Source organism: Megalobrama amblycephala, linkage group LG6 (genome assembly GCF_018812025.1).
Source record: "Megalobrama amblycephala isolate DHTTF-2021 linkage group LG6, ASM1881202v1, whole genome shotgun sequence".
Lineage (NCBI taxonomy): Eukaryota > Metazoa > Chordata > Actinopteri > Cypriniformes > Xenocyprididae > Megalobrama > Megalobrama amblycephala.
In genome coordinates, this window is record NC_063049.1 from 8,911,048 (window position 1) to 8,925,730 (window position 14,683).

The 14,683-nt window shown below is 34.1% G+C and overlaps 1 protein-coding gene across 1 annotated transcript in view; it reads left to right on the forward strand.

Annotated features, from left to right (window-relative positions):
* The window catches only part of agps (alkylglycerone phosphate synthase), a 58,698-nt gene extending 53,081 nt beyond the window's left edge, over positions 1-5,617 (forward strand). The window contains exon 20 of the mRNA XM_048192840.1: positions 5,360-5,617. Coding sequence (XP_048048797.1) covers positions 5,360-5,481 — 122 coding nt within the window. The 3' untranslated portion in view covers positions 5,482-5,617. The remainder of the gene's footprint in view (positions 1-5,359) is intronic.
* Positions 5,618-14,683: the final 9,066 nt, after the last annotated feature.

Here is a 14,683-nt window from a genome sequence, read left to right on the forward strand (position 1 = left end):
GCAAACTAATTTGCAAAGCATTTGTCAATCATTTGACTGTAGAACTGTGAGGTGGGTGACATCTTGTAAACATTGATAAAACAACATTGTAAACTAATTAAAGTTTAATACTGAACACTATGGGTTTGTTAGCCCTAGCAAACAGAACTAACTAAAGTTTATTTCATTACAAAAAGAAGAGCTTCCTAGAATATTTTGAAAGTAATGACTCAAATGAATCAGTGAATCATTTGTGTTTTCATTGGAATGAACGGAACTAACTAAACATTTATTTCACTACCAAGAAAGACTTCTGAGAACATTGTGAAAAGAATGACTCCAATGAATCAGTGAATCAATTGCATTTAAGTGGTTCATTTAAATGAATTGTCCAAACGAACCTAGCATCCCTCGCAGACAGAACTAACTGAACATTTATTTCACTGCAAAAAAAGAAGGGATTCCAAGAACATGACTCAAATGAATCAGTGAATCAATTGTGTTTAATCAGTTCATTTAAATTGTCAAAATGAACCTAACATCCCTTGCAAACAGAACTAAACATTTATTTCACTGCAAAAAAAAAAAAGAAAAAAGAAGAGCTTCGAGAACATTGTGAAAATAATGACTGCAATTAATCAGTGAATCAATTGTTTAATCAGTTCATTTAAATGAATTGACCAAATGAACCTAGCATCCCTTGCAGACAGAACCAACTGAACCTTTATTTCACTTCAAAAAAAGAAGGGATTCCAAGAACATGACTCAAATGAATCAGTGAATCAAATGTGTTTAATCAGTTCATTTAAATTGTCAAAATGAACCTAACATCCCTTGCAAACAGAATTAAACATTTATTTCACTGCAAAAAAAAAAAAAAAAAAAGAAGGGCTTCGAGAACATTGTGAAAATAATGACTCCAATTAATCAGTGAATCAATTGTTTAATCAGTTCATTTAAATGAATTGACCAAACGAATCTAGCATCCCTTACAGACAGAACTAACTGAACATTTATTTCACTACAAAAAAAGAAGGGATTCCAAGAACATGACTCAAATGAATCAGTGAATCAATTTTGTTTAATCAGTTCATTTAAATTGTCAAAATGAAACTAACATCCCTTGCAAACAGAACTAAACATTTATTTCACTGCAAAAAAAGAAGGGCTTCCGAGAACATTGTGAAAATAATGACTCCAATGAATCAGTGAATCAATTGTGGTTAATCAGTTCATTTAAATGAACTTAGCATCCCTCAATATTAGAACTAACTGAATGTTTTTCACTGCAAAAAGAGAACATTTCAGAGAACATTTTGAAAATAATGACTCAAATGAATCAGTGAATCTTTTGTGTTTTCATTGGAATGAACGGAACTAACTGAACATTTATTTCACTACCAAGAAGGACTTCTGAAAACATTGTGAAAAGAATGACTCAAATGAATCAGTGAATCAATTGTGTTTAAGTGGTTCATTTAAATGAATTGTACAAATGAACCTAGCATCCCTTGCAGACAGAACCAACTGAACCTTTATTTCACTGCAAAAAAAGAAGGGATTCCAGGAACATTGTGAAAATAATGACTCAAATGAATCAGTGAATCAAATGTTTAATCAGTTCATTTAAATGAATTGTCCAAATGAACCTAACATCCCTTGCAGACAGAACCAACTGAACCTTTATTTCACTGCAAAAAAAGAAGGGATTCCAAGAACATGACTCAAATAAATCAGTGAATCAATTGTGTTTAAGTGGTTCATTTAAATGAATTGTCAAAATGAACCTAACATCCCTTGCAAACAGAACTAAACATTTATTTCACTGCAAAAAAAGAAGGGCTTCCGAGAACATTGTGAAAATAATGACTCCAATGAATCAGTGAATCAATTGTTTAATCAGTTCATTTAAATGAATTGACCAAACGAACCTAGCATCCCTTGCAGACAGAACTAACTGAACATTTATTTCACTGCAAAAAAAGAAGGGATTCCAAGAACATGACTCAAATGAATCAGTGAATCAATTGTGTTTAATCAGTTCATTTAAATTGTCAAAATGAACCTAACATCCCTTGCAAACAGAACTAAACATTTATTTCACTGCAAAAAAAAAAAAAGAAAAAAGAAGGGATTCCAGGAACATTGTGAAAATAATGACTCAAATGAATCAGTGAATCAAATGTTTAATCAGTTCATTTAAATGAATTGTCCAAATGAACCTAGCATCCCTCGCAGACAGAACCAACTGAACATTTATTTCACTGCAAAAAAAGAAGGGATTCCAGGAACTTTGTGAAAATAATGACTCAAATGAATCAGTGAATCAATTGTTTAATCAGTTCATTTAAATGAACCTAGCATCTCTCGATATTAAGCAACCCTAGCAAACAGTACTATCTAAACATTTATTTCACTACCAAGAAGGACTTCCGAGAACATTTAGAAAATAACGACTCAGATGAATCAGTGAATCAATTGTGTGTTTAAGTGTTTCATTTAAATGAATTGTCCAAATGAACCGATTCACTAAAGTGAATAAAATGTTCTAGTGCTCTCCAGAACAACAATCACCTCTGCTGCCCAATGTCTATAGTATTTAGTGATGTGTTTGGACTAATGTGACCGCTACAAAGTACAAATCTTTTTTTTTGGTGCCGTGACCCGGATTCTACGAATTCTTGTTGGACTTCGCAGTAGGAGTTTTGTTTTTCAGGTTTGTTTGTTTGGCACCATGCAGACCTGCTTAAACATTTCTTCTGAGCTGATCCCAGAGTGTCGGAGCGCAGCATGCGTGTGTTTGTGCAGGTGAAGACCCGGGGTTATTGGGCAAATGAGTGCATCATCCTCAAACACACTCAGATTCCTGAGCCATTCTGCCAGGATTGGACACACATACCTATGCTTTTGTCCCTGGCTCTAGTTTTTGCATGTCTCAGCTGTGCGAAAGTGGTTATGAGAGATGAATAGTGACAGGATAGTGATAGAAAGAGAGAGCGGGAATATGGGCTGGTGGCGAGATGATAGATGTGTAAATTATCTCCGTGATGGAGGCAATGATGCAGTCATGCCTCCTTCTGTTTCTGTCTGTCGCCCAGCAGAGACACAAATACACCGCTGGGGGTTTGAGGAGGGGCCGCTGTGTGCCGCTCGCGATTAGCTCGCTGTGCGTTAGGTGGGCCGGCCGTCTGTTCTTTCATGCGAGATGACTGGCTCTGTCGCCGCAAGACCCATTTGCATATGTATGAGAGAATCTCGGGTTGGGGTGTTGCCAGTAGCGAGCTGCCCTTGCCCTAAACTCCGCCCCCTTCTCAAACAGTAACGTATTATGACGAAATGCCGACTGCTCGCTTATCAATCATAGTAAGTGTGTGAGAGACAGACTGAGAGAGGGAGACGAGGACATCGAGGTTCTCTAAACTGCGGCTCCGGCTAACAATATGCTGTGTGGTGTTTTATTAACCCAATATTCATAAAGGACATGACATTGTTTTAATAATATGGGAAAGAAATCATAACTATATATTTTATTACATATTATATTATATTATATTATATGACTTTATAATGTAATATAATATAATCTGTTATATAATATAATGTATTATTAATTATATTATTATATATTATATTATTGTAATTTCAGATTATTTTAATTATATTACATTTAATGAGACATAAAGGTGTGAATAATATCTAGGGACTAGATAGTTACATTTTCCGTCATCAAACACTTAATTCATCTTTAAAAACAAATGAATGATTTATTAATAATGATCACAAATGACAATAATGATTATTATATAACAACAATACTAATAATGGATTAATAATAATAATAATAATGGGTAATCTTTAAATATTATATTATTATAATTTCAGATTATATTAATTATATTGAATTTTATATTGAAACATAAAGGTGTTAATTATATCTAGGGACTCTCATCATATCATATCTCATATCATATATCGTATCTATCATATCATATATACATATCATATCATATATCATATATATCATATATAATGATTTATTAAATAATTTATTAATGAATAATAACAATAAAATGATTATATATCAACAATAAGTTACATTTTCCGTCATCTAACACTTAATCGTCTTTAAAAACATAATGATTCATTAATAATGATTGAAAACGATTATATAACAACAGTAGTACTAATAATGGATTAATAGTAATAGTAATAATAATTATAATGGATAATCATTAGATATCATATTATATGATTATAATTTCAGATTATTTTAATTATATTACATTTTATAGAAACATAAAGGTGTGAATTAAATCTAGGGACTATCATCATATATCATATATGATATTTTATGATTAATGATATGATATATGATCACATCATATCATATATCTCACATCATATCTCATATCATGTCTCGTATCTCATATCATATATCAATCATATATAATGATTTATTAAATAATTTTTAATGAATAATATCAATAATAATGATTATATAACAATAATAATAATAATAATAGTTACATTTTCTGTCATCTAACACTTATATAATTGATATAATTATGATTTAATAATAATAGTAATAATAATGATAATTTATTGAGATAATGAATTAATTATAATAATAATTTAATCTCGACAAAACAATTTAATAACACTGTTCAAAGTAATCTTTAGCAAATTTCAAGATTACTATCCATTTTTACACTGTACAATATAATATTGTTATTCACTTAAAACATTTTAGTTTTGTTTTATTTATTTTTATTTAACAAAATGGTACAGAATATTAATATCAGCCAATTATCTGCCAAAGCATGAAATTAATCCTCAGCTTATAGGTTTTTTGTTTATTTATTTATTTATTTATTTTAATATCTGTATTTTTAATGTTTTGTTGTTGTTGTTTTTACTTTGGCCAGTAAGCAATTTTCATTTTATTCCTTCATTTTATCATGTCATATTTTATGAGTAGCACTTTCAAGTAGTTTTGGTAGGTTCTTTGGTATTGATTCATTTTAAATGTTTCTAATGATCATTTTTTGGTGAATTTGTGTGATAATTTAGCTGACACTGATGTATGTTTGGTGTAAGTTTGTGGTGTTTAGTCAGAAGACGAGAGAAGCATACAGACAGACAGAGATCAGAGCTGCTGTAGTGTCTCTCTCCGCTGGGAGCACAGGCAGCATAATGAGTTTGATAGTCTGCTGCTCTCCATAAATCACATCATGCAAAACATCTCAGCGTTTCAGCAGTGCCGCCCACCCCAGAACATTCATCATCCGGCGCTTACAGCCGCACGCACACCAGAGCCATTCGCGTCCTGCTGTCTGCCACACACGTGTGCTCACCCGCTCTCTCTCTCTCTCTCTCACAGTGGGAAAACTCCGGAAGGAATGGATGAAAGAGAGCGTGTCCGGCGTGGGGCTCGGCATGCTCAAGTCGGTGAAGGAGTTTGTGGACCCTCAGAACATTTTCGGCAACAGAAACCTGTTGTAATTCAGCAACACTCTATATTCATGCGTTTTCTATTACCTTCTAGTCATATTTGATTTAAACCTCATAATCCTGTCTTTCTCAGTGTGTGAGCGCACAGTAACACGATAAACCACTCCTCTGTTTCTCATTAACACCATCCTCCTGCGTTATTGTCATCTTTAACCTTTGACCTCGTCTTTAGTGAGGTGGCAGGGCTCAAGCCTCCTCCTGATCACGTGACTTCATTTCTCGCCGGTCTTCCCATGGTTGAACAGGTTTTTGATACTGTAACGTCTGGATGCTTCTGTGTCTGGCACTACTGTTGTGTTTCGTACGTTAGCAGCGACTGAATTATGCTTTTTAAAGCAGTGTGCCTTCTGTCTGTCTGTCTCACACTCCTCTTTCTGAGTGACTAAATGTTTTATTATCCTCTCTTCCTTACTGTACTTCTGCCTTTTCTATTCGTCAGCTCGATAAACTGTGTGTGTTGTATTTTGGGGGTGAATCTCATGAAAAATGTCCCATTTGTATTTCATTAATCCATTTTTGGGCTTAAAAAATATGCACAATTTCCCACCAAATCTCTTTAAAGTAATATGAAAAAAGTAATTATGGTAATTAAAACTGTTTAATTAAAAACTATTATTCGTGTAATGAGAATGGGGGAATACACTCTAAAAAATGTTTGGTTAAAAACAACCCAAGTTGGGTTGAAAATGGACAAACCCAGCGGTTGGGTTAAATGTTTGCCCAATATGCTGGGTAGTTTTATTTAACTTAACGATTGTTTAAAAATTACTGTATTGCTTGCTTAAAATGAACCCAAAATAGGTTGGAAATGAACATTTATTAATAAGTTTAATGCATAATAATAAAACGATGATAAACATTTATTCAATTACTCATTAATAAATGTTCACCTTTTGATTATTATTGTAGCCTCTAGTAAATATGTGTCTGATTTTTAATTTCCAACCTATTTTGAGTTTATTTTAAGCCTGACATATAGTCATTTTTAAACAATAGTTGTGTTAAATAAAACTATCCAGCATGTTGGGTCAAAATTTAACCCAACCGCTGGGTTCGTCTATTTTCAACCCAACTTGGGTTGTTTTTAACCCAGCATTTTTTGGTGTATGATTAACTGTCATGAAAATTGCTCAAATATTGCATCTTTTTATATATATAATTTTATTCTTAACACTTTATAATAAGGTTTTATTCACCAACATTAGTTTATGCATTAGTTGACATTTACGGAAGAGGATTAGGGCCAAGCAATAATAAAAAAATAAAACCATCTGGAGATTAAAGTTGTTAAATTACGAGAAAAAACTCGTTAAATTACGAGAAAAAAGTCGAGATAAAATGTTGAGAATAAAGTCGTTAAATTACGAGAAAAAAGTCGTTAAATTACGAGAACAAATTCGTAAAATTTCGAGAAAAATGTCATTAAATTTAGAGAAAAAAGTCAAGATAAAATGTTGAGAATAAAGTCATTAAATTAATGAATTTATTCTTGTAATTTAATGAATTTGTTCTCATAATTTAATGACTTTTTTCTCATAATTTAATGACTTTATTCTCAACATTTTATCTCGACTTTTTTCTCAAAATTTAACGAGTTTTTTCTCATAATTTAATGAGTTTATTCTCAACATTTTATCTCGACCTTTTTCTCGAAATTTAACTAGTTTAATCTTGAGATGGTTTATTTTTTTATTATTGCTTGGCCCTAATCCTCTTCCGTAGACATTAATACAGAATGTATTATTATTTAATGGTAATTTCCACATACACCTTTTAAACATTAATTATGTCATCAGTAAATGCTTTATGAATGAATATGAAGTAACAAGGATCAATAGTATATGTATAAATTGTTTTGTCGTTCAGCATTAACTGATCTACACAACCTTATTGTAAAGTTATTATTATGTTCCTTTTGATTCTAGCGGGAGGGAATGTGATGCAGACATGTGTTCGTGAGATTGACCCCTTTAAGAGGTGCAGTTTGTGTATTGAGCCCAATCTGTTGGAAACTGACCCTGTAATGTGGGTTTTGAACAGAGATGTTGTGTCTTGAGCTCGTGCTCTGCCTGATTTGGTTCGTCTTGATCATCTGAATGATCTGCATCAAATCTCTCCTTGTGTTTCTGCCAAAGACTGTCAGCATCTCTTCTTCTGCAGACTTGCTTCAGCCACACACATCTGTACATCCTGTATATAAACATGATTACACGGTTTGGAGAGTATGTTCGCCGAAGATCCATCACGATAAATTGTATTTTTTTAACACAACATATGCAAAAAGCCAGAGATGATCTGAACTGGGATCTAAAACATTAAATGTGACTGTTATGTCTTTTGATTTGTATGCATTCGTCTTTGAGGAAATATAAGCCTGTCTGAATTCCTCCTCCTCCGTTCATCCGTCGTCGATTTCCCAGAATGCATCTGAGTTTATTATACTTTGAGAGTCCGTTATGCTTTGATTTGATATGTAAGAGATTGCTTCTTTCAAAGAAGTAGTTCACTTAGAACAGAAAATCCTGTCATTATTTACTTGTTTTAAATCTGTGGGACGCAAAGAGATGTTTGGAAGAATGTTCACGCTGCTCTTTTCTAGGCTATGGAAACATATGGTAAACTGTAAACCCGAATAGGCTGGTAAAACTCAAAAAAAATGAGGCAATCGGTTACATCAAAATTAAGTACACTGACATTTTAATTGTTCTTAAATAATTTGAAATGATTCAGTAAACTAATTCATACATTTAACTTAAAAATATCATGTAATCTCAGTGTAAACATTTCTATTAGTGGAAACTTAGCTAGCTATAACTAGATAATGCTAACTTGTTAATTTGCTAACATGTTAGAGTTGCAATATGTAATATTTTTGCAGTAAAATATCTAAAAACCACTAGGCCAGTGTTATATATTTAGTTCACTTGAGTACTTACAATATCCCAAATGTTTGCAACTATTTGTAAATCGTGAGGAAATTGCAATTTTAATCAAGGCTCCGGGACGTGTGAGGAGTCGCCTGTCAATTGCGTCATACCCGCGTTACCCTCGGTTTCCGGTTTATTTTGTAGAAACCATAGAAACACCAAAGACGCTTTAATATATTACACCTTTTAATAGACAAGGGAACAACTGTTTGATATATGTATAGACAGAAAACTAATTGTTGTTATAGCTCAACACATTAGTCTTATTGTTTAAATCTTAATTTTCTTGATTTTTTTTTTTTTTTGCGAGTACCATGCTTTACCATGCCTCAGAGAAAAACACTATTGTGAAGTAGCTAACATAGCAAAATCAGATGCAGCTTTATTTTTAGTAACAGTAATACAGCATTTTCTCCATCATTCAATAACGTTTTAAAATGAATTTCATGTCATTTATCAACACAAGCCATCCAGCATTTAATATGATATTGTAAAATCGATCTATCTTACTGCAGTGTGTAACAGTGTCTCACAGCAGCCGCCGAGCGAACGCACAGAGTAACACTAACATCATTCTCAACACACTCAAATGTATCTAATATGATATAACAGAGCTGCGTTACCTCATTCTCATGACCGGAAAAACGGGAGCGGCGCCGGCGACTGTGTCATAATAAAAGTCCTGCTGCTCGCGAGGCGTGTGTTGATCAATCGCTCCAGCTCCTCGTTCAGCTCCACAACACTCGCTCCTGCTCTGCTTCATACTACAGTAACGTTAATAATCACATCCATGAACATGATTTCTTCCCGAGTCCAATCCCTATTCTTTTGCACCGTCCGTTGAGGTGAAGACCACATGTGCCAAGATTCCACGCTCAAACTTGACGTCATCAAGCTACGCCTTTGTTTTGAATAGGCTTCTAGCGGACAAAATTATTACATATTGTACCTTTAACAACAGCATGGTATAGCACTTACTGAATGAGTACAACAACTTAAAACATTTAACATACTTGCTCTCAAACCAAGCCGCATGCTCCACTGTCACCATGATGGAAACTCTCCAAAAACCCATTAATAGCATAGTAAAACATGAATCACTACTAAATCTCCCACTTAACATTAACCTTGCACAAAAAAAACATTATATAACACTTAATTTTAGCATTTACTCTACATTTCGAGTGCCATATGTGCAAAGCATGCTGGGAAATAGAAATCCCAGCCCAGATTCAGTTAAAATTAAATTTGTCTAAATTAAAAGAAATAAGTTCATAAAACTCAAAACAATGAAACAATTTACTTTACTCAATTTCAGTGAACTTAAAATATATCAGTTCTGTGAACTCGAAAGAAAAAGAAAGTGCTAAATACTCATAAAAGTTAATTTGACTGAACTAATTTGTTTAATTTAAGTTTGTCCCTCTCAAACCAATCAATTACTTTGTGTGTTAGGGTTTGCAGTGTAGCCAGGAAAAGGATAAAACGCAGTCAAAGTGTTATTCGTACATACTGACATTGACATAAAAACCTTCCCCAATCGCCAAAGCTCTGAAATCTCATTCACATTTCTGTACATTAAAATTGCAGCATCATGATCATTTATGAGAGACAAACATTGCCGTTTGCCGTCATTGATATCAAACATGGTGCACATGCTGAAGGGATGACTTTACGACACTTGGACGTTTTGCATAAATTACCCACCCCTATCAGAAATGCACATTTTTAAGCTGTTATGTTTATTTTAGAAAGCGTATATTTGTAATAAGTAACTAAATAAGAACTTTTGGGGTGTGTGTGCAGTTACGCTGTAGAACAAAACGTCCAAGTATCGTCAAAATCCCATAGGAAAATCTGGAGGGAACCAGTGGTGAATGAATCTTCCGGGTTTGACGTCACCTCTGCAGAACTCTATTTGAAAACGTGCAAGAGACTTTCCTGTTACTTTACGCTTTTTAATGTTCACTATGAATGTACTGAAAAAAGCAGCATGAACCTTCTTCGCCTTTTTGTGTTTCACAGAAGAGAGAAAGCCGTATTATTTTGTAACACGTGAATGTTTGGACGTAATGATGAGTTTTTATTTTGGAGTGAACCGGAGGCCTGTGCAGACACTAAACTCTGCTGCCGTATGGGAAGAGTTTAAATGTGGAATACCTGATTGATGTAGTGTGTGCCCCGTTCAACAGGGTTTAGACGTCTCGCTTTACTACGCTGGCACTTTTGTAAAACATTTAAGCCTAAACAAACAATCAGATAGCATGGCAGGTCTTTATTTTCAGGCGTCCTGCCCAGCTGCTGAGAGACGCCACTCCTCGGCCCTGTCAAACAGGGATGTGATGTTCAGCAGAGCCTTCTCACCGGTTCCCAAACGACACTAGACCATTTATAAAGTGTCAGAGGAGCCTTTATGTGTTATCAGTCCATCTGTTTCTGAACTATTTTGTTGCTGAAACGCAAAATGAAGGATCTAGAGGAGGTTTCGCCGCCCCTCGGATTGATTCCTGAATGGTTTCATCATCAAACGTCTCGTTTCACTTCAAGAAAAACAACCGTATTAACAGACTTTAATATGAATAATATGAAAGTTCCCTTGTCTTTCCTCAGATTTCTTGGTCGTGTGTTTAATATAAGAGTACATTTTGTCAAAGCTGTTTGTGCAATAAATTAACATGTCAGAACATTTTACATCGTTTGTCCTCTGTCGTTATTGCGAATGTTGTATTAGGTTTGCTGAATTTTGAAGTCCGTCCAATCAGAGGCCTTTCCTGCAAAGCACACTTGGCATAAATGTGTACTAGTAGACATCCACACGGCCTAGAAAAGCCCACAATCTTCATCTTTCATTTCCACAGTGGCGAATGAACCAGAGGTGACTTAACATTTTCCCCTACTCATTATATTCTGCCAAACTTTTGCCATGCAAAATAACTTTATTTCTTAGATGACAAAGATGTAGCATACTATAAATAAATGGCTGTGTCCAAAATCCTATACTCTTAAATAGGGCACTAATTTGAAGGGGCGGCCATTTGTAGTGGTGTCCGAAACCTTAGTGGAAGTTTTAAATGATTATTAAACAGCAAATTAAAACTTTGAAAAAGCGTGTCACTCAGTGTCTGAATTCACTCGCTCTCATTCACTCCCTCAAGTGAACTGTACTAATGTAGGGAACGAGTGTATAGGGGGTGATTTTGGACACAGCCTTTGTTTAATGTTTCACACATGCTCCTTTATTAAATTATAGTCAGTATAGTTTAAACAAGGTACAAGAGAACAGTATATTGTGAATAGAGTGACATACTAAAAAATATTGAGGACACACTATTTATTAAAATGTTATTAAATTAAAAATATTATCATTCCTCTCATCTACACTCTTTACACTTAAGATGCAAGTATGAAATTGTAACAATTTATGAATAATGTGTAATGAGTAGGAGGCTATGATTGTACGAAAAAAATAGGCATCATTGTCAGATATTAATTAATTGGTAAATGGTCCTTTAGTTAGAGTTTAAATTTACGCTTTATTATTATTATTGTATTATTTCACTTTTAAAGAGTTATTTCATGCTGTGTGTTACAATGATCTCACCATGATTAAAGACCGAACTAAATGGTTTGCTGAATTTGATTTCCTGTTGAAACAAGATTTTGGGGTGAAACATATTGCAGGATGTCTAGAGAGCATTTTATTAGACAGGCGGCATGTACAGGCCCCTGAGAAAGATCAATTCCGAACATGTTTTGACTATTTTACCAGAATAAAAAGACAAAAATTGGTGTATATCTGGTGAACGGTTATAGGGGGTTGTAGAAAGTAACCAACTTGCAATATGAAGCTTTACTAAATATGAAGATACATTTCTATAGTAAATCAGATGCACGTGGACGTTATTTTAAATTATTTTAATCTATGGACACTCACAGTTTCTGTAAAAGGCTTTCGGGTACAGACAGATCATTGTGTAATGTGCCCAGGTGGAAAAAACACACTTTATTTCAGTAAACTTCCATATGTACTTAAAGTGCTCTATTTTCGTGCACTAATTTTGTACTTAATATACTAAAAATTCTTTTTTAGTACTTTTTAAGATAATCTTAAGAACATCTAAGTGTACTCAACTGTGCTATTTTGAGACACCATGAAATATGAACTAAAATGTGCTTTTAATATACTATCTCTGTATTTAAAAAATGTAGCTATTTAGTTACCACTTGTAGTACACTTGAACCCATCTTTCATACACTTAAATATACTGAAACTGTTAATATTCCCTTTAAGTATATGTTAATGGTGTTTTACTTGTAATTAATACTGTATTTTTCATGAAAATCCATTCAAATAGAACTTAATGATAGTATATATGAAAATCCACTAAAATTTTATACTGTAAAGCGTTCATAGCACACTTATAAAACACTTCTGTATATTTGGTTTACATCATCTGACCACACTTAAAATCAATTTTAGTGTTAGTGCTAATTAGTACATTTATATTAAGTGTACTTAAGTGCCACAGTTAGAAAAGTGTTCTTATAACTAGTACACTAGTAATATATTTTTAGTGCTTCAAGTGTACTTTATTTTTACCTGGGTGCACAAATGCATGTAACCACAGGGTGTCACTGTTGAGTGGCTTCTGTCTGTATTTGAACAGAGTTTCAGTGCTGAGACCCTGAGCACATTTGGGATGTTTCTCCTTATGTAACAGCAGATCACACCTGACTAATGAACTGAACTCATTTGTGCTTCATGACCTGAATTATGTGTGTCAGGTTAGTGAGACGTCTAAAATGAGCAGTGCTGCAGGGCCGCACTTTTATCACAGCCTTGCTTTCAGAAGTATATTTGATTCATTTCCAGCTTAGAGGCTGCTATGAAACAAACCAACCAGCTCAGAGATGAATCACATTACAAACTGTGATCTGGGCAACAGAACAACAACAAAGTACTCCCCCGTTGAAGCATGCAAATTATTTAATTAAAAAAAACTGCCATTTTAAATTGTTATTAACAGAATAATTTGCTTATCAATGACCTCAGAGCTCAGGTTAGTTGTTTTTACAGGTTTATAGATGAGCTAAAATCTGTTTCTTTATAGACCCTGCGCTAGAGAAACAAGCACGCAGACATCTTTAGCATTTTGTCGTTAAACTTCCGTTTTAGCGGTAGTTCTATATATTTTTATGGCATCACTGTCGAGGAGTAATTAGCTGGTGAAGAGTTAACGAAAGTTATCGTGAGCATTGTAAAGTTTGAAGCGTGTATAACAAATGTCAGTCAGACCGGGAAGATTTTAAAACGAGCGGTTCATTCATAAATCCGTAAGATCTTACCTTCATGCTGTGGGAATACAAACCGGAAGACAGAACACAATTAGTGCAGCGCTGAAAAGGGGCGGGGCTACAGAAGTTCTATAGACAACGTAAACAGGATTTTATTAGTGATGGACGAACTGCGTGAAGATTACACCTGAATTTTCCAAACTACTCGCAGAAATCTCCAACTCATTATTACTAGCAGCACGTTTATTTGAATCGGACAGTTTACACTTTCAGAAATCATGCTTTAGGATTCTCCAGAAATCTCTGCCAGACAAAAGGAGAGCTGAACCAAGAGAACAAGACAATTCAAGACAGCCTCATCACTTACATAATGCCTCAGAGAAGAGTCAAACAGTGGTAATAGCAATAACCAATCCCCCAAGAAATCATTCGGAATAATGTAAAACATTCTGAATAATGCAATTACACAATATGAAGGTATTCCTCCCCACTGTGATGCAACAGCTGGTTTCATGCAGGTACATTAAATCAAGTACTGAATAATGAATTACAGATGAATCTCATTACAGCTAACTGTTCATCTCTGAAGCAGACACTTCTTCATGCAACTCAGTTTTACTCTCCATCAATTGGCATTTTATCTTTAATTTCCCAAGAGCGTGTGGACTTTTAGAAGGCTTTCAAAACCACAACACAATTATCAAAGTGCAGTCACATATTACACAAATCAGAGTCCACTTCAGGACACAAAGGAGCACGAGACAGGGAAGAAAACACGATTCTGATCCAAGTAAATATTTTTTGTTATATGTGGACTATAGCTGCCCTCAAAAAGTTTTCTTAGGTGGAGGGAGACTTCACTCTTAGTTCTATGTAGAACTCCTAGATTTCTTGACTTAATTTTAAAGAACCCTTTATGCCAAAAAGGTTCTATATAAGGAGAAATGTCCTGAATGATTGCATAATACTTT